At 45.8% G+C, this 23,758-nt stretch overlaps 1 protein-coding gene across 7 annotated transcripts in view; it reads left to right on the plus strand.

The window, feature by feature from the left end:
- Nucleotides 1–23,758, plus strand: part of gramd4a (GRAM domain containing 4a) — a 233,247-nt gene that overhangs the window by 188,893 nt on the left and 20,596 nt on the right. For all 7 annotated transcript variants that reach the window (XM_038811399.1, XM_038811396.1, XM_038811397.1 and 4 more), the window contains 2 exons: nucleotides 14,281–14,428; nucleotides 16,325–16,418. In XM_038811399.1, the coding sequence (XP_038667327.1) occupies nucleotides 14,281–14,428; nucleotides 16,325–16,418 (242 nt within the window). The remainder of the gene's footprint in view (nucleotides 1–14,280; nucleotides 14,429–16,324; nucleotides 16,419–23,758) is intronic.

Consider the following 23,758-nt stretch of genomic DNA (forward strand, 5'->3'; position numbering starts at 1 on the left):
TCAGCTGGAGGACCATGGTGGGTATGGAAATGTTTGAAAATCAAACAATTTAAATAAGATACATTTTGGTACAAATAAACATAAAACCTTCACTTTAAAATAATGAATCCAAATATACCCTGTATTTTGTGCCCTCTTGGCTTAAGCTGAACAATATAGTTGGTTATCTCTACAATGACATCAAAGTCTGGTGGTTATTTGTGTTATGGAATGAGGAGCTGCGATAACAGTCAATTAATTAGGATCAATCGCAAGATTTATTGCAATTCAGCAGACAAAATGTTTGTTCATACACATGGTTGGATCAAAACAAAGATTTTCTTTGCCAACTTCAGGATATTTGGGAACTGAACTCACTTGAGCAAGTCCTAATCGTGTCCAGTTTTTTTTCTTGAAGGTGGTTCAGTGTTTAAAATGCATAGTTTGCCAGGATCTATCCATCGAGGGGGAAGAACCTACTAAAATGTAGCAAATTTAACAAGGCTATTCAAGAAAGTGAGAAAGGGAAAATGGGAACCTACAGGTCAACTAGCCTTACATCAGTCTTCTGGAAAGTGCTGGAATGTATTACTAAATAAATCTTATTAATGCATCTGGAAAATCATAGTATCAACAGACAAAGTCAACATGGTTTCACAAAATGGAATTGTGTTTAACAAATTTATTAGAGTCTTTGAAGGTATAGCTAGTAAGTGGATAAAGGGGAACCAGTAGATATAGTATACCAGGATTTCCAAAAGACGTTCTAAAATTCATCTTTGAAATTACCCCAGAGGGTTGCGAATCTTCCTTTACTGAATATATTTAAGGCTGAAATAAACAGATTTTTGATCACCGGGAATTGCAGGATATGGGGAACAGTCAGGAAAGTGGAGTTGAAGCCCAGGATCTTATTGAATGGTGGAGCAGGTTCATGGGCGTTTCATCTTTTCCTGCTCCTATCTCTTTGTGTTCTTGGGTCACCGGGATTGCTTTTGGAGACTTTCAGTCTTCGTATTTTGTGCCTTGCCACTGGTACAGGGTATTGCAGCATTTATGCTTTTCTATTTCAACTTGTTATCCAGCAGAATTGTAGATTACATTTTTGCTAGGTCTGCAAATCTACTACCCTTTGGTTCTTTTGCCAATTAACTTGTATCTGTGTTCTCTGGTTACTGATCCATCTGCCAATAATTCCCCAGCAGCATTAGAGGGGCAGGGAAAAAATAATAGTAACTACACCTGCTTAAAAGTGTGCTTTGGTTCTAGATATGGGAGGAGCTTTCTGCACTGATGCCTCCTAAATAGTTCATCATAGAGTCATAGACCTTACAGTGCAGAAGGAGGCCTTCAGCCCATTGAGTTTGCACCCTACCCACGCCCACATCTCCACCCTATCCCTGTAACCCAGTAACTCCACCTAACCTTTTTTGGACACTAAGGGAAATTTAGCATGGCCAATCCACCTAACCTGCACATCTTTGGACTATGGGAGGAAACCAGAGCACCCGGAGGAAACCCATGCAGACACGGGGAGAACATGCAGACTCTACACAGATAGTGACTCAAGCAGGGAATCGCACCTGGGACCCTGGAACTGTGAAGGAACTGTGCTAACCACTGTGCTACCGTGCCACTCACTACCAACTCCTGCACCCACTCTTGTTTTAAAGTCCATCTGGAATACTGTAGCTTTGGGAATGTAGCAGAGAAATTCCTTTTTAAAAAAAAATGTGTTTATTGATATAAATACAAATATACGCAGAGTGAGAAGGGGTATTTTTTTTAAAAAAGGTGTGGGGTGTGGGCACCTGCGTGCTGCCCCTAATGCTTTTATATTTTAATCAGTTTTTATTATTGTTCATTTGCATGAGCTTGGACCGTAGGCAAATTCCTTTTAGGCGGAGGTTATGGTGGTAGGGTGTTGAAAAGGATATGAGGATATTCTTTTCAGTGATGTGCACCCAAGGTCTGAACTCTCTTTTGTGTGTGGGTGGGTGTGTGTGTGTAAGTGTGAGTGTAGCATGCTTTAAAAAAAATCAGGAGGAAGGATCTATTCTTTGTCAGTTGTTTGGCATCTTAAATATATTTAGCTCATTTACTGTGTTTATATCCCTGGCGTAGCCACAGGCCAGACCAGAAGCTCCTGTGGGAGTTTGCCCAGGTCTGAATTAATGGGTTAAATCTGGAGGTGATGGCAGCAGATAAACTGAGGCAGGGGCAGAGATGGACAAAGTTCCAAAGGTCACCTTTGTTATAGAGCGTATAAGGGGTTGGGTTGGCAGCTTTGTGTTGAATAGGATGCTGATGTTACACAAAGTCTGAATCAACCCGACACAGTAGCATGACGATGGAGTTGTTGTGGGGGCCAAAGATAAAGACTTTGTCCCTGCACCCTCTTGCAAGCTGAAATGTCAATCAAAATAAAAATCAAATAACCCCCCACAAAGCACTAGTAATCTGGATAAACAATTGTTTAATGTTTAATTGAAGGAGATTGCAGCTCATCCGAAACTGGATGGTGTTGCACGTTTTACTATGGGCGTAAAACGCGTTTATTGGAGTGTATTAACACGCCTCCGAGTTCGACGTGTGCTTAACACTGCTAGGCTCTGTTCTATGTAATTATTTAGCTCTGGAGTCGCCAGTTGCCGTATAGGCAACGTCACAAGTATTCCAAGGTCAAGTTCAAAGTAATAAAGACGATACACCGATTAGTAAAGTTCAAACGATCAATATTTATTATACAGTTATAATAAATACTCATGCACACACTAAGAGACTAAGCTATAACTAAACTTAAGCAAACAGAATACTTATCTAACAGGAACAGGCAAGGTCAGAGAACGAGGCCTTCGTCCTGGTTTTGTCTGCAGCCTTCAGCAAGCGTTCTGGTACTTGGGAGTCTAGTGGGCTTGGATCGCGTAGCGAGCGTTGAACTTACGGTTTCGGCGGCTGGTGCTCAACGGCTGGAGTCAGGATGCAAGATGTCAGTCAGAGCCGGAGCACGGGTTTAACAGACCGGGGCTCTGTGGGGGATTTGCTTTTATACCCCTCTCTAATGTCCTTGCCCCCTTCTAGGCGGGCTCTACCTTTCGGAACCGATTGGAACGTTTCCAAACGGCTACCTTCGAAATCCTCCAATGCGGGGCTTTCCTCGATGTTGGGGGGTGGTTTCGATATTTGTTACTCTGGTGCCATCCTGTCTACTCCACCAATTAACTGCTACATTGAGATGGAAATGTTGCCATTGTGTGTGTCTGGATCTGGGCCGCCTCATCAGAATGTTAAGCGCTTTGCCATTAACACCTTTGGCTTGGAGATCTGCACCTGGCCAGAAAACTGGTTTGCTGCTTGCAAAATGCTAATTAGTTGAGAGCAGGCTGTCTGTTCTTACTAAACAGGCTTTCCCTGCTGCCTTCCATTTTAGTTTGGCTCAGTGTCCATTTTGCGTGGCCAGCATGGCTACATTCCCTCCTTGTGATCCTCACAATCATACTATTGTGAAGGATCACCTATGTACTTTGCCTTCCTTGTGTTCTGACCTCTTGCCAGTTCCTGTTCTACTCTGTTCCTAAACTATGGGAGGAAGAGAAAAAAATTTTAACTAACATCTCTACTTGGCCCTATGTCAAAGGGACATGCATTACAACAACTGGGAACCTCTACCTATCACTATTAACCTTAACCTTAACTTAACATTTCATCACTCTAAAATCTTAACCATTCATACCACAACATCACACTTCCCAACTCGGCAGTCGAGTATGGAACAATATAATACATGGCTGAATTTTTATTTACAGAGTGTTGTAATCAGTGAGGGGTTGAGGGGTTTGGTGGAATCCGAAGATGGGGGATTGAACTCTATAGATGGGTGAGGTGCTGGAACGAGAGGCTCTCCTCTTCCATTTCCTCAACCTGAGGGTCTGCACTAGGATGATGAGGATCGCGATCACCAACAGTGATTCGATTATATAGGACATGGAGTACCACGTCATGAATTTAGTACACCAGGTCTGAACCTCGCTGATCAGAGCTGAGCACTGGGGGTTTGCTGTAATTGAAACATTTACGGTGGGGGTTGTGGGGGAAACGTGTCTTGTTTCCACTCATATACATATGACATTAAACAGTAATAAGTGGGCTTCCATCATTTTGCTGTTCTTCTTCTTTCTCTTCCTTCTTCCTCCGGTATTGACAATCCTGGCTTCGACCTCTGTCTCGTCCTTTGAAACCTTTGGGATCAAGCACAGTATCTGTCAATACACAGTTTAAGACCGTTACTTGTTAGTGCATCTGTCTTTCAAAACCCAATTGACCCTTTAAAATGACTGGCTAAGTCACACCCTGTGACTCCCCTCATTTTGTTTTTCAAAAAGCGAATTTAAAGACCAGCATACACCTAACAATCCTTCCCTCTGCGAGCCGTCTCGCAGGCTTTGCTGATTTACCATCCGAATGTTCCCGGATGTAAATAGCATGTGGGATGGCGGCCGAAGGGCTACCTAACGTAAAATGAAAACAAACTTTGAAATAAACATCCGAATGAGTTGCGTATGGGCCGCGACGGGTACGAGTTGGATGGGATCCCCGGGTAGGGCGTGCTGTGCCATACCCGAGCTTGGCTGACCAAGGGTTGGTTCTCAGACAGGGCGGGTCCTCAGTGCCGTTTGTCCACTGCCTGAGTAACCTGGAAAGAAACGGGTACGAATGTGTTGACCATGACTTGCAGCCTCTATTTCGCCGAATAGAGGGGCACCTAAAAAAAACCAAGGGAGCCAAGATGCTCCAACTGAGGACATCACTGAAGTTCTCAGAGATATCTGCAGATAAACTATTTGGCGTGTGGCCTTACAACTTTGGAAAGGATCTCCAATCAAACCGAAGTTCTCAAAAGTATCTGCGGACAAACTAACGTGTATGTGAGGTGGTCACAATCTTTTCAGCTGAAAAGAAGATGTCCATCCTCCAACTGAACAATGTACAATCCTGAGACAAACAAACATGAAACGAAGACAAACATACGTGCAGGTTCCATCAGAAAGGACATCGTTTCCCTCAAACGATTCCTATCTTACATCATCTGGACACCTCACTTTGATTCTGCCTCTGTGAACAGGGTCACAAAGGGGTTGCCGTGTCGGGAGTCAGACACCGTGTCGTCCTGCTCTCCCGGATCCCACACCCTTGTGTGGATCAGGCATGCAACTTTGGAATTGTGTGACCGGGGGTCACTCTCGTCATTGCGGACAAGTCTGTAGGAATTGTCCCTGTGCCATTGTGTAGTGTCGAGTGTGTTGTCGGGGTAGTCGGGGTCGGGTGGTGGTTCTGGGTATTTGAGGTAGGTGACTTCCATGGGGTCACTGGAGTCGGGGTCGTAGTTGGTGCAGTGTGGGCTGTATGGCTGTGTGCTGTCGCTGTCTTCAGAGTCAGTGTCAGTCCTGCTGTCTCTGCTGTGGCAGCTTGTGGGCGTGTCGGGGCGTGGTCTGTAGTGGTCTGTGGGCGGAGTCTTGGGCGAGTCCGTGGATGAACTGGTCTGTGAGGGGGATGGTGGAAAAGTGTTTCTGGTGGGCGGGGTGAAGTGTTCTGCTGTGTCTAGCAGGACATGGTGGGCATGGTTGGCCTGTGTTCCATATGCCTTTAACTGGTTTATATGGAACCACGCGGTCTTCCCATTAGGATATTTGATCCTGTAAACGGAGGGGCTAATTTTGTCCGAAATTGAGTAGGGACCGGAATATTTTGGAGCCAAAAAACTGCTGGGGTTATAAACAGATAACATTACCTGTTGCCCAACCTGGAATTCTGTGGTGTGGACGGTCTTATTGAAACAGGCAGTACGTTGCTGGCGGCGTTTCCCTAGCTGGACTGCGGCTGCGAGCTGTGCAGACCTCACAGTCTCAACTAGATCTTTAACTGCCTTTTCATGTGTGAGGGCCGTCACTTCGGGGCTTGTCATGTCCAGTCCTAGAAGGAATTCTGTACCTTTCATAGGGCGTCCGGTCATGAGTGTGTGTGGTGTGTATCCTGTCGATGTGGAGACAGTGTTCCTTATGAACATAAGTGCAAAGGGGAGCACTGAATCCCATGTGGAATTATTCTCTTGAACCATTTTCCTGAGGGTAGTTTTTAGGGTCCGATTCATGCGCTCCACAATCCCGCTGGACTGTGGATGATACGCAATATGGAAGTTCTGTTTGATTCCGAATATTGTCAGGACGTTCCTCATGACCCGTCCTGTAAAGTGAGATCCCTGGTCCGAATCGATACTTCGGGGTAAACCCCATCTCGTGAAGATGTGGTGGGTCAGGATCTTTGCAGCTGTCTTAGCTGTGTTTGTTCGTGAGGGAAATGCCTCTACCCATTTGGTAAAGGTGTCGATGACCACCAGAACGTATTTATAGCCATTCCTACAAGGGGGCAATGGACCTATAAAGTCGATCTGGAGGTTTGTCCAAGGGCCGTTAACTGGGCGAGTATGCCGAAGTTGTGCTTTCTTAGAATACCGCTCCGGGTTATTCTGTGCACAAATAAGGCAATTCTCTATGTAATGTGTGACATCAGTCCTAAGATTAGGCCACCAACAGAGTTGCCTGAGGTGCCTCGTTGTTGCCTCAATTCCCTGATGCCCGTGTCCGTCATGGAACAAGGCAATCATCTGATTCCTGTCCTGCTTCGGGACCACATAAAGTTGGTCCTTAATGATCACACCCTCATGTGTGGTCAGTGTGTGTTTAAAGTGCTCGTACGCAGGCACAAAGTTTCCCTTGAAAACCTCCCTGAGGTCTCCGTCCTGTTTCTGTGCTGCCACGAGATCTTTAACCTCTGTTTGTGAGACTTGTACTGCGCTCACAGGGGCGCTAGCTGGTGCGCTAGCTGGGGGGGTCCATAAGTGTCCTCTCCTGGAACCTGCCTTAGCCAATGCGTCGGCTTTTACATTCCCAGGGGGTGATGACCTATGGTGGCTGCGAACTTTTATAATGCCGAAGGTCCTGTCCTTCGCTTTCTCTAGGATATGCTGGAGTAAGGGGGCTGATGGAAGGGGTTTTCCGTCTGCGGAGACAAAACCTCGTGTCCTCCACAGGGGCAGAAAATCTGTTAGGCTATTGCAGACATATAAGCTGTCTGAATATATGTCTGCTGGGCTGGGGAAAGAATCGGGGTGGTCCACTATGTACGCTATGGCTGCTAGCTCTGCTGCCTGCGCGCCTAAGTGACCTGGTAACTTAAGAGCTATCTCTTCGAGAGCGCGCCCCTGCGCGTCCTCTACATAGATGCCGCATCCTGTGATACGCTCACCATTTAAAACTGTGGAGGAACCGTCTACATAAATCCTCAAGGGTCCACACGTGTCTGTGGGCTGGGGGCTTTGTTTTGGGTTCCCTATCTTCCTGGGGGGTGTTTTTGCTAAAAAGGGTCCTGTGTTATGCAGGGGAGCTACAATGTCACAGTCATGGGGCTGTCCGGGGTATTGGAGGTTGTCTGCTAAGTATGTGTGTGTGCGTGTCCGTTTTACAGTAATGTCCCGTCCTTGTAAAAGTAGGGTCCACCTAGCTGCCCTAATCTGGCTAACTGAACCGTCCTTCAGTCGACCGTCTAGTAGTAGCTGTGTGGGTGTGTGTTCGGTTAGAATGGTGATGGGGTTTAGTCCGGTTATGTATGAAAAATACTGTACTGCCCAGAAGACAGCAAGGAGGTGCCTCTCACAGGCTGAAAATCCTTGTTCTACCGGGTCTAACAGTCGGGAGGCATAAGCCACTGGTCTTAGCTGCTCGTGCCGTTCCTGAAGCAACACGGCCGAGAGGGTTAGATCTGTGCTAGCTACCTCGATTGCGTACGGTGAAAGTTGGTCGGGGACTAGCAGCGCGGGTGCTGCACTAAGGGCTCGTTTCAACTCTTCCACAGCGCCTGTATGCTGCGGAAGCCATTCCCAGGGGGCTCCTTTCTTAAGGAGGTCTGAAAGTGGGGCGGCTTTTGTCGCGAATCCGTCTATGTGGTTCCGACAATAGCCAACCAGTCCTAAAAACGACCGGAGGGCTGAAACATTCTGGGGAAGGGGCAATTTGACAATCGAATCAATTCTTTTGAATTCGATCTCGCGTTTGCCGTGCGTGATGACTGTTCCCAAATACATCACTTTACTTTCCAATATTTGGGCCTTTTTCGGGTTAACTTTACAGCCAATTTCAGTTAAGAGTTCCAGGAGTTCGGCCAGAAGCGAAATGTGCTCTGCCTTTGTGTCTGTCTGCAGTAGTAGGTCGTCTACATACTGTACCAGACATTCGGGTCGGGAAAATTTTTCTAATCCACTTGCCAGCTGTCGTTGGAAAATGGAGGGGGAATTGTGGAATCCTTGTGGGAGGCATGTCCACGTGTACTGCTGAGTTTTAAAAGTGAATGCGAATTTGTATTGGCACGCTTTTGCCAATGGTATTGACCAGAATCCGTTACTGATGTCCAATACCGTGAAGTACTTGGCGTTGAGACCCTGCTTGAGCATGGTCTCGGGACTAGTAGCTACCGTTGGGGCTACTGCGGGGGTTACTTTGTTGAGTTCCCGATAATCGATGGTCAGACGCCATGATCCATCGGGCTTCCTCACTGGCCAAATAGGGGCATTGTTGGTGGAGGCTACCGTTCTCAGTACACCTTGGTCCAACAAGCTACCTATAACTTTTTCTATTTCCACCTCTGCTTCAAGGGGAAATCTATATTGCTTTTGCGGTCGGGGGTCCTGTCCGGTAACATGAACTTGTCCAGTCATTCTGCCACAGTCATGACGGTGACTTGCAAATGCTGTCCTGTGTTTGTTTAGTAGGGCCTTAATTTGTCTGTCGGTGTGGAGTGTAGTCAGGTCGAATGAGTACTCTCCCACTGCGCTAATCCGATTAGCGTAGTCTCCTACTGTGAGGGTGGCTGGGGCTCTGTCTGATCTAGCCATTCGCCAGACACACTGGTTCACTGGGTCGAACGACAAGCTGTGAGCGTTCATAAAATCTATCCCCAGGATGTGTTCTGCTGTCCGGGGAAGATTTACTAGAACTACGGGGTGCCTTGTGCTAATGTTCCCTAGCTGGATCGCTACGGGTGCTGTGATATGTCCCTGCTGCGAGTGTCCGGTGAACCCGCTAAGTGTGATGGTGGAGGTGGTCGGCCACGTGTCTGCGTGTGCCGTGGTTGTAGAGTTAATGGTGGTGCGGGATCCTCCTGTGTCCCACAGTAACTCTATGGGCTTCCCTTTGACTTTTGCTGTGACTACGGGCCTCCCTGATGAGTCCCATAGTGTGTCACAGACCCAAGTGGGGGAGCCCGAACACCGTCAGTTCGTCTCGTCCACATTGGTGGGTCCTGACTGTACTGCTACATTGTGGATGGGTTTTGCCTTGTTGCGGTTCAGAGTGCCTGTCTGCTGGCCTCTCTGAGATCGCTGGGGTGCATTACACTCTTTTGCCCAATGCCCTAACTGTCCACAGTTATAGCATTCCTGTCCCTTCTGTTGAGGGCTGCTCTTGCCTTCATTTACCCATGCGGGCTTCTGGTGCTCTCTGACTGCTTGGATATCTGCAGCAGCCTGAGCCTCTTCTGGGGATCTAACTTTTCCTTTTGCCTGAAGCGATTGCTCCCAAGCGCGGGACAATCTTTTCAGGACCCATTTTTCGTTATGGGCCTCTTCTGAGGGGTCATAGCTATTGCAAGCGCTCTGTCCTGCTTCTGTTGCGTGTGAGATAATTGTGCGCGTCCACTTAACCATGTTTTCGCGGGTTAAATGCGCTCTATCTAGCTGTCCGAAAACTGCGCTGAAATGAATCCACAGCCTTCCTGCGAATGCTGTGGGGTGTTCGGATCTCTTCTGCCTGCACTTATTCAATCCTTCTACGGGGTCACCTCTATTGTACCCGATGGCATCTAAAATGGCGGTGTGCATCTCCTCTAGGCTGCCTCCTGCCACGTTCTGTGGGTCGGGGAGGGCTGCTACTACACTCTGGTCTAAGCTCAGCACGGTGAGCTTAACCTGCTCTCTCTCATCCAGGCCGTACATGGTAGCCTGCTGTTTTACTTTAGCGAAAAACTGGTGGGGGTCTGCGGTGGGGAGGAACGGAGTGATCTTTTCACAAGCGTCCCTTAGCTGGGTTACTGTTAAAGGGGTGGTGTAAGTTATGTCTGGGACGCCTTCTGATTCGGCTTTTCTCTGTGTGGTTACGGGATTCATGGGTGCGGTTATGGTCTGAGCTGTGGGGGGTTGGGGTGCCTGTCGTTTCTGCTGAGCTGCGGGCGCACATGTTCCCTGAACATAACGCTGCGCTGTCTCACTTAATTCCTGCCAATCTGGGGCATTTTCCCCATCTAACTGAGCTCCAAAGGTGCTTTGGAAGCCATTCTGCACCGAAAGCAGAGATTGCAATTCCGCAATCTGTTTCCTGCATTTCGCGTGGTCAACTGTGCTTTGTCTTTGTTCGGTCGTTGCAGCATGGAGTGCTCTCAAAGCTGCTTTGAGATCGGAACATTGCCTCTGCAATGCCTCCACCTGCTTTTCCGATTCCTGTCTTATCAGAACGGCACGTTGCACGTCCTGATAGGCTTTCTCATACTGGGTCTGGGAACTGCTCAGATGAGCTAGACAAGACTGGTGAGCCCTCTTGGCATCATCCACCTCTCTATCCTTCTCTGCCAACTTCCCTTTGAGATCCAGGTTTTCTTTCTCGATGTCCCTGACATCGACCTTACTCATCCTATTCCTCTCTTCTAAATCTGTCCGGAGCGTCCTGATGACCTCCTCTGCGCCTCGCAACTGTGCCAAACAGGACACAATCGCCATCGGCTTGCGTGCTTTACTTAGATTCCTTTTGTGTATTTGAGAGAGGTTCTCCCACCAAGTATGACCTATACTCCCGGGACCTGTCTCCTCATTTGCACAAAACTCTTTCCAAAGGGGCCATCCCTTTCCTTGTAAATATTTGCGGAGTTCCAGCTCCCACGTGGGACACTGGCCTACTCTGCTACTGCTGCTGGTCGCTGCGACCACAAACTTTGCTGGATCCATCAGACGTTCCATTGCCTGCATGGCCATTTCCTCTGACTCTCTTTTTATAATTTGGAACAGGGGGTTGCTGGGGTGGTGTTTCGAGAAACGGGTACGGCTTACGCTATGTTCCGTTAACAAAACTACCGAAAGTTTGTCGCAACAAAAAGCTTTCAGTTTTACCTTACAGCCCTGTTAGTACGCATGCACTAAACACACTTCCGAATTTCGCTTATTATTTTGAACACCTTGAATACTTGTGATCTCTTTCTTTCTCTGCAATTTGGAGTTCTAATTCAAATTTCAGGGTCCTGGACACTGTGGTGTTTCCACTTACAACAGGGTCCCGGCGGAGTCGCCACTAAATGTTGCACGTTTTACTATGGGCGTAAAACGCGTTTATTGGAGTGTATTAACACGCCTCCGAGTTCGACGTGTGCTTAACACTGCTAGGCTCTGTTCTATGTAATTATTTAGCTCTGGAGTCGCCAGTTGCCGTATAGGCAACGTCACAAGTATTCCAAGGTCAAGTTCAAAGTAATAAAGACGATACACCGATTAGTAAAGTTCAAACGATCAATATTTATTATACAGTTATAATAAATACTCATGCACATACTAAGAGACTAAGCTATAACTAAACTTAAGCAAACAGAATACTTATCTAACAGGAACAGGCAAGGTCAGAGAACGAGGCCTTTGTCCTGGTTTTGTCTGCAGCCTTCAGCAAGCGTTCTGGTACTTGGGAGTCTAGTGGGCTTGGATCGCGTAGCGAGCGTTGAACTTACGGTTTCGGCGGCTGGTGCTCAACGGCTGGTGTCAGGATGCAAGATGTCAGTCAGAGCCGGAGCACGGGTTTAACAGACCGGGGCTCTGTGGGGGATTTGCTTTTATACCCCTCTCTAATGTCCTTGCCCCCTTCTAGGCGGGCTCTACCTTTCGGTACCGATTGGAACGTTTCCAAACGGCTACCTTCGAAATCCTCCAATGCGGGGCTTTCCTCGATGTTGGGGGGTGGTTTCGATATTTGTTACTCTGGTGCCATCCTGTCTACTCCACCAATTAACTGCTACATTGAGATGGAAATGTTGCCATTGTGTGTGTCTGGATCTGGGCCGCCTCATCAGAATGTTAAGCGCTTTGCCATTAACACCTTTGGCTTGGAGATCTGCACCTGGCCAGAAAACTGGTTTGCTGCTTGCAAAATGCTAATTAGTTGAGAGCAGGCTGTCTGTTCTTACTAAACAGGCTTTCCCTGCTGCCTTCCATTTTAGTTTGGCTCAGTATCCATTTTGCGTGGCCAGCATGGCTACAATGGAATGCTGGAACTTTCTGATCTGTTTGACGAAGATACCAAACGTCATATTTAAGTAATTAAAGGAGTTTTGTGATGTACCTTTACAAGCTAACATATGTTTCAAATTGGTGTTCGAAATCATCTTATTTGGCAGTTGACTAATTCCATGAATGGAGATAAGAAGTAGAAAGTTGAAAAGGTAGGCCCTCTGCCAAGAGATTTTATTGAGCTTTTTCTAATAATTATTTTAAATATTTTGAGATAGCTGTGGATTCAGAGGGGGGATGTTACACTGCTGCTGTTCTTAGATTCATCTGAAGCTCCTGAAATAAACGGTATAGCGCCCTCCAATGGCTCATGTATTTCAATTACTTTGTCAGCGGTTCTGAATCATCAAATGTAAGGTTTGGTTATTGTTTTCTGTAATTTTTAATTTCAGATATCTATTTTAAAGCATAAATCCAGTTATATGAAATACTTGGGTGTTTTTTTTTAACCAGCTGTGTCCATTTTCATCAAATCCAGCCCAGGCTGATGAAATTAAACCTTCCGATTGTGTTGGCTGTACAGATATGTTGTGAATGAAGATCTCAGCCTAATTCTAAGTGTTTGTATATCTACGCTGCAAAACTGTTCATTATATAGCAATGAATTCTATTAGAAAGAGGCTGTAAAAGTCACTAAATTTGAACATTAAGAAGAAACTTGAATTGTTCTTGTAATTCACAAAATGTCAGATTAATGAGTTTTGTATTGAACAAACACAGGTTTGCAACAGGGTAATTTTACTCAGCCCTTTCTAAGATTTTAGAGTGCAGTCTTTAAAGTGGCACTTTCTTCAACCAATGCAAAATGTCTTTAATTTTTATAAATTTAGAGCACCCAATTCATTTTTTCCCTTAATTTTAGCGTGGCCAATCCACCTAGCCTGCACATCTTTGGGTTGTTGGGGGGGGGGGGGTGAAACCCACGCAAACATGGGGAGAATGTCTGTGTGGAGTTTGCACAGTGACCCAGAGCCAGGATTGAATCTGGGACCTGCCCCCCTCCCACACACACACACACTTTGTCTGGTCACCAGGCCCCTTTTTGTTTCTCTATCGCCCACCAATAATTTTCTCCCTGGCGTGCTAAGGACATACACATTGATTATGTTTAAAAGGACTGATTTGTGTTTAGTAAAGTTATTTTCAAGATGCATCCAGAGGGGTAAAAAATTGCAACAAACTGAAATAGCCCAGATGAGTTTGACACTCCCAAACACACTGTCCGTTTAAAAGGAGATTGCTTACAGCGACGTCCATTCCTGAATTCCGAATATGTACTCCTTTGCTCTGAGAACAAGTTGCTCCAGAAATGCTAATTGTTCCAGAAATTACTTTAAAACTTGCAAATTTTGTGATTATCTTGAGCAACGAATGTTGTTTTAAAAACTAGTTAGGAAAATATGTTTTTTATTTCGTACAGATAGTAATTCAGTCTAAGTCTAGTGAACTTTCCTGGATGGATAAGTCAGTTGATCTACTTCATCTGAATTTTGTGAATGCAAGTTCTTCAGATCCTAGTATTATTCAATACACCAGGAATAAAAAAAGAGACAGAATTAATAATGATACAGTAGTTAAAAACAACTCACTGGCGAGGAGATTTGGCCAACAGACTGAACCGGACAACATGCTGAAAAATATCCTGCAAACCTAGATAAACTGATGGTGAAAAGTTCACAGAAATGTGAAAGGCCAAAGGAAAGAATTTAATTAGATAAATGTATTGCAAATCTTGTTAATTTTAAAAACACTTTTCATTAATAATCCAATGAGTTGCAACTATCTTTCTCTATTTTCTCGAAAACCAAAGAGTAAAATGGGAAGAGAGTGGAGCCTATTGACCGGCCAATGTTAATTCATGCCATGTGTTTAAACCCTCATTGTTTAAAGTTTCATATGATCCAGCCCCCACCTTGAATGTGCTGTTTCCACAGATTCCAACTGTTGTGTCAAGATCCAATGTTACTGCCAACAGCATGTCTGTGTACAGCAGGGAGGATGATGGTGCACGTTCCCACAGTTCCAAAAAAAGCAGCTTCAGTGAGATCTTCAGTCTGGCAGAAAATGAACGTCCATTACCAGGTATCTACAACAAAATCTACCTCTGTCAGAGTCTTCCAATTGAAAGGTCAATGTTAATTGTTTATTTGTGGATGCAATACCTGTTATGCCTATAGATAGCACCTGTGAGGCTTGTTTTGAATATTAAATTCATGAAAAGCTAACTGTTACAATGGGGTACGTTGAGATTTAATGTCAAAAATGCTGGTCGAGTCTGCATGTAGTTTCAAGCTCTGGCCACCTTGCTGTGCAACAGCCTAATGTTTTGAGGTGGCACTCGTGTTTGTATCAGCACTAGGAAGGTAGTAATTTAAGTTTATAAATGTTTGGAGCACAACTTTCTTACATTTCCATCTATCTCACTTCATGGGCCTCACGGTAATATGGTGGTTAGCATCAATGGTTCACAGCTCCAGGGCCCCAGGTTCGATTCCCGGCTGGGTCACTGTCTGTGTGGAGTCTGCACGTCCTCCCCGTGTGTGCGTGGGTTTCCTCCGGGTGCTCCGGTTTCCTCCCACAGTCCAAAGACGTGCGGGATAGGTGGATTGGCCATGCTAAAATTGCCCGTAGTGTAAGGTTAATGGGGGGATTGTTGGGTTATGGGTATACGGGTTACGTGGGTTTAAGTGGGGTGATCATTGCTCGGCACAACATCGAGGGCCGAAGGGCCTGTTCTGTGCTGTACTGTTCTATGGTAACCTCTTCCTTTTTTATTTTTTAATCTCTTGCCATCCAGAATCAATTCCTGAGTCCATAGCTCTCTATCGTCTGCTGGCATCTAATCAGACTCTACATCATCCCTCCACCTCAACTGAGAAAGTAATCTTTCCCAACCCATCATCACATCCTTCCTAATCCAACTCTAACCTTTGTTTGCATAAGCTGCTTTCCCGCTGCACAGCACTTCCTGGAACAGCACTTCTGCTCTCTAACCCTGCTTGATCTAAATATTGCATTTGCCGTTCAATGCCATGGTAGATTGGCTAGGTTTTCCTGAATAAGTAGGAGTAGGCCATTCAGCCTTTCCGATGCTCCTAAAATCATGGTCGTTGTACTTCAGTTCCTTTTTATTCATTTTGGCTCCATATCACTACACTGCTGTATCTGACAAATGTAGCAATCTCCGTCTTGAAAGTTGCAATTGTGCAAGCATCCACTGACTTTATAAAATTTATCCAGATTACTTCTCCTTTAAGTGGAGTTCAGTGATTCATATTCTGCTGAACATTTCAGCAGACAGGAGGAATACAACGGAAATTCACCAGAATGATATTGGGAGAAAAACGAAAAAGTGTGAGGACAGGTTGCATAGACTAAATTTGTATTCCCTTGAGTATGGAAGATGAAGGGTAAGCTATTTGAAGTGTTTAAGATAGTTAAAGGATTTAGTAGGTTCGATAGAGAGAAACTTTCCTTTAGTGGGTAAACCCAGAATAAAAGGGTGTAATGAAAATTAGAGCTAGGTGGTGGTGTCAGAAAGCACTTTGTCACTTAAAGGTGGTGAAAATATGGGAAAACCTGTCAAAAAGCTGTTGAGGCGAGGTCAGTTGGAAAAATTGAAAGGTGAGATAGATTTTTATTCCACATTGGTAAGTGGAGTTGAGGCACAATAAACCATGATCCAATTGAATGGTGGGACAGGTTCAAAGGTCTGAATAGCCTATTCCTGTTTCTGTATTACTTAGAAGACTGAGTAGCATGCAGACCACAGATGACATTTATTATTGTTAGAGATGAATTTTTACAAATTGTTTAAGTCCATTATTCTTTGCCATGGCCTCAGTGAATTGTCAAGTGTGAGTAAAGATGGATTTTGAAAGAAAAATTAGCAATATATAACATGCATAATCAAACAGAAATTAAGTTAATTTTTCATGCATGTGCACAATTAAAAGATGCACTCTTTTTTTTCCCCAGTGTGTGAAAGTGGCTGGCGTTGCTGTCTAATTAACAGGGACAAAAAGATACCCACTGACTACATTCGGAATGGTTTTCTCTATGTAACAGAAAAGTAGGTAACATTACAAGCTTTCTGTAGAGATTAAATAGTGTGTAACAAAAGATAAGAGGCGTGATTCTCCAGTCCCCCAGCAGCGTGTTTCTCGGCAGCGCCGTTTGTTGTCGGTGGGATTCTCTACTTCCGCTGCACATCAATGGGATTACCCATTGAAGCCACCCCACGCCGCTGGGGAACCTGCAGATGGGGGTATGCAGCCAACGGGATTGAGAATCCCAACAGCCGGAGAATTCCAGCCAGGTTGTTTAATATTGGTACAATTTAACATTTTATTAAAAAATGCCTTTTTATACTGTGCCTCCCACGATCACAGGAACCAAAGTGCTTCGGAGGCAATGAAGTACTCTTTTGAAGTCTGGTTCCTGTTGTCATTTGGAAATGCAACAGCCAGTTTGCACATACCAACGTCCTATAAACAGCGATGACCAGATAACCTGTTTTTATAATGTTGATTGAAGGATGTTGGCCAGAACACCCGATCGGAATCTCCTGCTCCTCTTTGAAATAGTGCCATGGGACCTTTTTCGTCCACTTGAAAGGGCAAACAGGGCTTCAGTGTAATAACATCTCATCCAAAATTTGACACTTCTGACAGTGCAGCATTCCTTCAATACTGCAGTGGAGTAATAGGCTTGTTTTTAAGTCAAAAATCACAAATGTTTGGAATTACTTCAGACTAAGACAACTAGGTTTGTTTGTTAACACAAAATAATGTAAGACAATGGGTCATAACGTCCTGGCTCCCAGTGTCGGATTTGGGCCCGGGGGTGGGTTTAGAGGGGGGAGAGATGGGGCGGTACCCCAAAGGTGTGCTGGGGAATCACTCTTAAACGTTCCCAGTTAAAGGTTTACCTGGCAATTGTCCAGGAGTGCTAACGTCCTCTGGACAATTGCCCTGCTCTGTGCAATTAAATCCCTAGTTTCAGATGGTCCTGCTTAATGAAATAAAAGCACTGCTAACTTCTGCATAACTATCTGAAATACCCAGACCGAGCACTTTTTGGGACGTTCCCTGACCAGAACCGGCCCCTCCCCTTCCAATGTCCAACTTCTCCATGTAGTGATCTTTACTTGGGTATGTACAGAAGGGGCTGATGGGTAATGGAAAGACCACTTGAGGGAGCACTGGCATGTATAAAAAGGGGAAGCAAGCAGTTGGGCAGATCCGACCATGAGGAGACCAAGAGGCAGAGATTTAGCTCAGAGCTGTCAGTGTGGTCAGGCCTAGTTGTAGTGTATAGAAAAATTGTAACCTTTCTACTAGTACAGTTCTTAAAGTAAGAACTCACGCAGTTATTTAGGTTGTGTTGCTTAATTAACCTTCTGTAAAATTTCTAGACGACTTCGAGCCTTCTTCCAAAGGCTCTACTGTAACTTAGTTGAGTAGCACAGATACCTGCCCTGCAGGTAACAAAACATGGTACCAGATTGGCTTTAATCGGACAGTACTAGATAGATTAGGTTAGAGACTGGAAAGAACCAAAACAAGCGGCAAAAGTAATGGGCCGGCCGCTCGACTGTGGAAGACTTCGCAGCATTTTGATTCCAAACAACCAACCAAAGCGACGGACCACACACCACTTCCAGAGTTGCTGTAAACTACCAGTAATTTAAATAGTAACTGGAAAATGTATCAACAGCAGCTTCAAATATACATGGCGGCTACTGCCTTAAATGAAGCCCCCGACGAGAGAAAGATTGGGATATTACTCTCAACGGCAGGCTGGCAAGCTGTGGACACTTATAACTCTTTTACGTATGGTGACAATGAAGATAAAACTCGCTTTCAAGTGATAATGGCAAAATTTGATGAACACTTTAAATCACAGTCAAATGAAATCATGGAACGATTTAACCTGCGCAACAGTTTCCAAAAAAACAGGGAGACTATCTCTAATTTTTTTCACAGATCTCTGATTGCTAGCACAAGGTTGTAACTATGCTGATGTAACAGGCTCCATCATCAGGGATCAATTAATCTATGGTCTCTCAGATGAAAATTTAAGGGAATCCTTAATGCAGCAAAATGATTTAACTTTTAAAAACTGCCATAGCAAAATGCTTACATCAAGAACAGAAAAAACAGCAGTACCTGGAGCTTCTTGAAAAGTACAACATGGAGAAAGTACTCCACCAGATGGAAGAATTTAAAATGGTGGCCTCCTCTCAGGCCTTCTTTTCCGGCCGCTGGCGCCCATTACAGCATGTCTGCGCATGCGCGCAGTCAGGAGAAACGCGATCATGCAAGATTCCGATATGTAAAGTACCGACCCCAGCCAGCAGAGCGAGTCGTGCATGCACGATCGCTGCCGACGGGTGACGTCACAGACGGCATGACGTGCTACCTCTGTGGCACCGCCCATTTAAAAGGGAAATGTCCTGCACTATGGAAAAGATGTTTGAAGTGCTCCAAGATGAATCATTTTGTCTCCCAGTGTCAGTCCACAGCCAAATATTACTCTCCAATGCAAAGACATGGAAACTTCAAGGTTTGCACAGTAGATGCAATGGGCACTCGGACACCCGAAGAAAACTTCCGACCACGAAGAGTTCCACTCCTGGGAGAACACATACGGCGTTTGAATCATAAATGCCACAGACGAACAGCACAAGCTGACCACACGGCCTCGATACGTGCATACCATTGAACCCACAAGCGAATGGAGTGCCACGGTGCAAGTGAACAACTCTCCAGTTAGGTTCAAGCTGGACACGGGAGCATCCGCGAACTTGATGACAAGCAAAGATCTCGCATCCATCCCAGGGACACACGAGATGCTACCTGCTGCATGCAAGTTAACAGATTACAATGGGAACCAGATCACCTCGAGGGGATCATGCCACCCAAGTAGTTCCTAAGAAAGTCACGAAAGGACTACATTTTGAGATTGTGGACGACAAAAGAACGTCACTGTTAGGTGCTCAAGCCTGCAATGATTTGCGGCTGATACAAAGGACTTTCATGAACACAGTTGAATCATCGTGACTGGCCGATGCCATCCAGCTGCTTCTCAGTGAGTATCCTGATGTCTTTTGTGGCATGGTACCTTATCCTACAAGTATACAATCCTGCTCAAAGAGGATGCAACACAGGTCATTCATGCACCAAGGAGGGTACCAGCTCCGTTACAGGACAAGCTAAAAGCAAAACTCCAACGCCTCCAATCTCAAAGCATCATATCACAGGTCACACAGCCGACTGACTGGGTCAGCTCGTTGGTATGTGTCAAGAAGCCGTCCAGTGAACTCAGAATCTGTTTGATCCCAAAGACTTGAACAAAAACATTCGCAGGGAGCACTACCCTATCCGCAAGCGAGAGGAGATAACGAGCGAAATGGCAAAGGCTCCCATATTCACCAAACTTGATTCCTCACAAGGCTTCTGGCAGATGCAGCTTGAGGATTCCAGCCGACTGCTGTGTACCTTCAACACACCGTTTGGGCGATACTGTTATAATCGTACGCCTTTCGGGATTATCTCTGCATCCGAAATATTTCACAGAATTTTGGAGCAGATGACGGAAGGCATTGAAGGCGTCCGTGTATATGTTGATGACCTCATAATATGGCCAACGACAGAGCAAGACCACATTGTTTGGTTAAAACAAGTCTTCCAAAGAATCCACCAATTTGGGCTGAAGCTCAACCAAGCCAAGTGCACCTTCGCACGTACATCTCTGACCTTCCTGGGTGACACGATATCAGGGCATGGGGTGAAGCCGGTGGAGATTTCTAGTGGAGACTGATCATAGGCCACTGGTCAACATTATCAACAAAGATCTCAATGACATTACGCTGAGAAGATCGCGGCAATTCAGAACATGCAGCGGCCTCGTGACAAGAAAGCGATGCCCAGGTTTCTTGGATTCCTAGGCAAGTTCATATCGAACCTAGCGATAAGGAAGGACACGGCGCGAATGAGTGGATCAGAAGCACCAATTGATGGCAGCTCCAACACTGGCATTCTTTGACCCGGCAAAACCCACAAAAATCTCCACCGACACCAGTCAACATGGAATTGGTGCGGTGCTACTTCAACAGAATGACCAGTCGGACTGGGTCCCAGTGGCTTATGCTTCTCGAGCAATGACCGCCACGGAGTGTAGGTATGCACAGCTAGAGAAGGAGTGCCTGGGATTGATCACGGGTATAACAAAATTCCACCACTATGTGTATGGTCTTCTCACATTTCTAGTGGAGACTGATCATAGGCCACTGGTCAACATTATCAACAAAGATCTCAATGATATGACGCCGCGCCTACAACGCATGATGATGAAGTTGCGGAGGTACGACTTCATGCTGGTCTACACTCCTGGGAAGGACCTAATAATAGTTGCCACCTTATCCTGAGCCATTGATGCTGACAGTCCACCTCCGGCTTCCATTAATGATGTAGAAGCTCATGCACAGTGGTGCAGGGAGACACTCCCACCAACGGATGAGAGGCTGCAGCAAATTCGTCAGGCGACACAAGAAGATGCAACCCTGTTCCAGGTCATGCACAGCCTTCAGCATGGCTGGCCAAGAGGGCGGTGCCCACAGTTACAAAACATCCAAACTGAACTGTTCGTGGTGGATGGCATCATACTGCGAAATGGCAGAATCGTCATTCCTCTGGTGCTCCGGGCGGACATGCTCCGCAGGATTCATATGGGGCATCTTGGTGTCCAGAAGTGCAAAAGAAATGTGAGGCAATCTGTGTACTGGCCTGGGATAAACGAGGACATAACAAACATGGTGCTCATATGTGACACGTGCCAAAAACATCGACCGGCACAGTGCAAGGAGCCACTCTAGCAGCATGAGATGGCTACGTCACCATGGGACAAAGTCGCATCGACTTGTTTCATTCCATGGGTCGACACTATATTCTTCTCATAGATTATTACTCCAACTTTCCGGAGGTAATGAAATTCCCGGATCTCACATCGCCGTGAATTATCAAAGGGTGCAAGGAAACCTTCTCGAGGCATGGCATCCCACAGCCGGTCATGTACGACAATGGTCCTTGCTTTGCAAGCTGGGAGTGGTTGGAATTCTGAAAAAAATACAACTTCAAGCACGTGACGTTGAGTCCACACTTTCCTCAATCGAATGGCAGGGTGGAGAAAGGTGTCCACATTATTAAGCAACTGATCAGCAAGGCCACTGACCCAAATTCCGACATACACTTGGCTCTATTGTCATATCGTTCATCGCCTTTGAGCTCTGGGTTGTCACAGGCTCAAATGCGCTTCAATCGAGATGTGAGGACAACGCTACCGGCGTTACACTTCGCCAATCCAGATTACTTGCCAGTCCTGGACAAGATGCATCACCAGCGTCACGAACAAAAGCAGCACTATGACTGGCGTGCGAAAGTGCTGCATCCATTAGCGATCAACGACATGGTTAGATTGCAACACCCTAGTGGAGGTTGGTCTAACATGGCAGTGGTGTTCCGCCAAGTATCGCCACGATCGTGTGTTGGGAGGTCTGATGATGGAATGGTGTTTCAACACAATTGGCGAGACCTGCTGAAGGTTCCACCTCATCAACCTGTATTTCCGACGTTAGATCTGCAGGACTCTATCATGCAACATCCCGGGACACCAGCAGTTGGTGCCCAAATGGACATAAAAACCTCTGGGTCTCCATGCCCACTCAGGAGGTCCACCCAAATCAGACGTGCACCCAACCGTCTGAACTTGTGAACATGAACTGATACAATCATTACTCTCTGTTCTGTATTTGTGCATGCAACTAACTATGTTTGATTTTTGTTTTAGTTACAGCTCTGCAACTATGAAAAAAAAAAGTGAAAAAGGGGGATGTAGTGATCTTTACTTGGATATGTACAGAAGGGGCTGATGGGTAATGGACAGACCACTAGGGGGAGCACTGGCATGTATAAAAAGGGGAAGCAAGCAGCCCTGTGGGCTGGATTAGACTGGGAGGAGAACAGAGGCAGAGATTTAGCTCAGGGCTGCTAGTGTGGCCAGGCCTAGTTGTAGTGTATAGAAAAGTTGTAACCTTTCTACTAGTACAGTTCTTAAAGTAAGAACTCATAGTTATTTAAATTGTGTTGCTCAATAAACCTGTAAAACTTCTGGACGACTTTGAGCCTTTTTCCAAAGCCTCTACTGTAATTGAGTTGAGTAGCACAGATTACCTGCCCTACAGATAACAAAACACTCCACATCTCATTCACTTACTTGGACACTTAAATTCTCCCTGGTCTGTTTTTTTTCAATGGAAGGTTTAAACTCACCCACTTTATGGCAACAGTGTTGTGAAAAAGATCGTAGGTCCTCATTCGCTCCGCTTCTCTTAGACTTTGACGCTGGAGCCAGGATCCTGCTGTGCTGCTTGAATCTCACCCAACCGGAGTCAGGAAGGCCTGGCAACACAGGCGCTTAAGAAATTTAGCGTAGGGTGGCACAGTGGTTAGCACTGCTGCCTCACAGTGCCAGGGATCCGGGTTCGATTCTGGCCTTGAATGACTGTGTGTACTTTGCATGTTCTTCCTGTGTCTGTGGGTTTTCTCCGGGTGTTCCGGTTTCCTCCCACAGTCCAAAGATGTTCAGTTGAGGTGGATTGCTAAAATTGCCCCTTAATGTCAAAAATTGCAGGTTAAGTGGAGTTATGGGGTTAGAGTGGGGGAGTGAGTCGAGGTAGGGTGCTCTTTTGGAGGGTCGGTGCAGGCTTGATGGGCCGAATGGCCTCCTTCTGCACTGTAGTGATCCTATGAATAAATCTATGAAAACATCCTCACGGTAGCATGGTGGTTAGCATCAATGCTTCACAGCTCCAGGGTCCCAGGTTCGATTCCCGGCTGGGTCACTGTCTGTGTGGAGTCTGCACGTCCTCCCCGTGTGTGCGTGGGTTTCCTCCGGGTGCTCCGGTTTCCTCCTACAGTCCAAAGATGTGCGGGTTAGGTGGATTGGCCATGCTAAATTGCCCGTAGTGTAAGGTTAATGGGGGGGGATTGTTGGGTTACGGGTATGTGGGTTTAAGTAGGGTGATCATTGCTCGGCACAACATCGAGGGCCAAAGGGCCTGTTCTGTGCTGTACTGTTCTATGTTCTATGTTCTAAAGTGTCAATCCGCCACTGATTGCCACTACCGAGGAAGTTATAAGGCAACTGGGTTGATTTTTTAAATTACAGATTAATGTAAGACAATGTCTTGTACAAAGAAGATACTGATATGCTATGATTCTGCACCCAAAATTTAAAACAAAATGTTGTGTTTTCCGTATTAAAGTTAAGCCATCTATCTAGAATATTACATAAATATTTTTTCCCAGTGGGATTTTCATTGCATCCAGCCAGTGTCTGTATTTCACATCT

This window comes from Scyliorhinus canicula, chromosome 11 (genome assembly GCF_902713615.1).
Source record: "Scyliorhinus canicula chromosome 11, sScyCan1.1, whole genome shotgun sequence".
Lineage (NCBI taxonomy): Eukaryota > Metazoa > Chordata > Chondrichthyes > Carcharhiniformes > Scyliorhinidae > Scyliorhinus > Scyliorhinus canicula.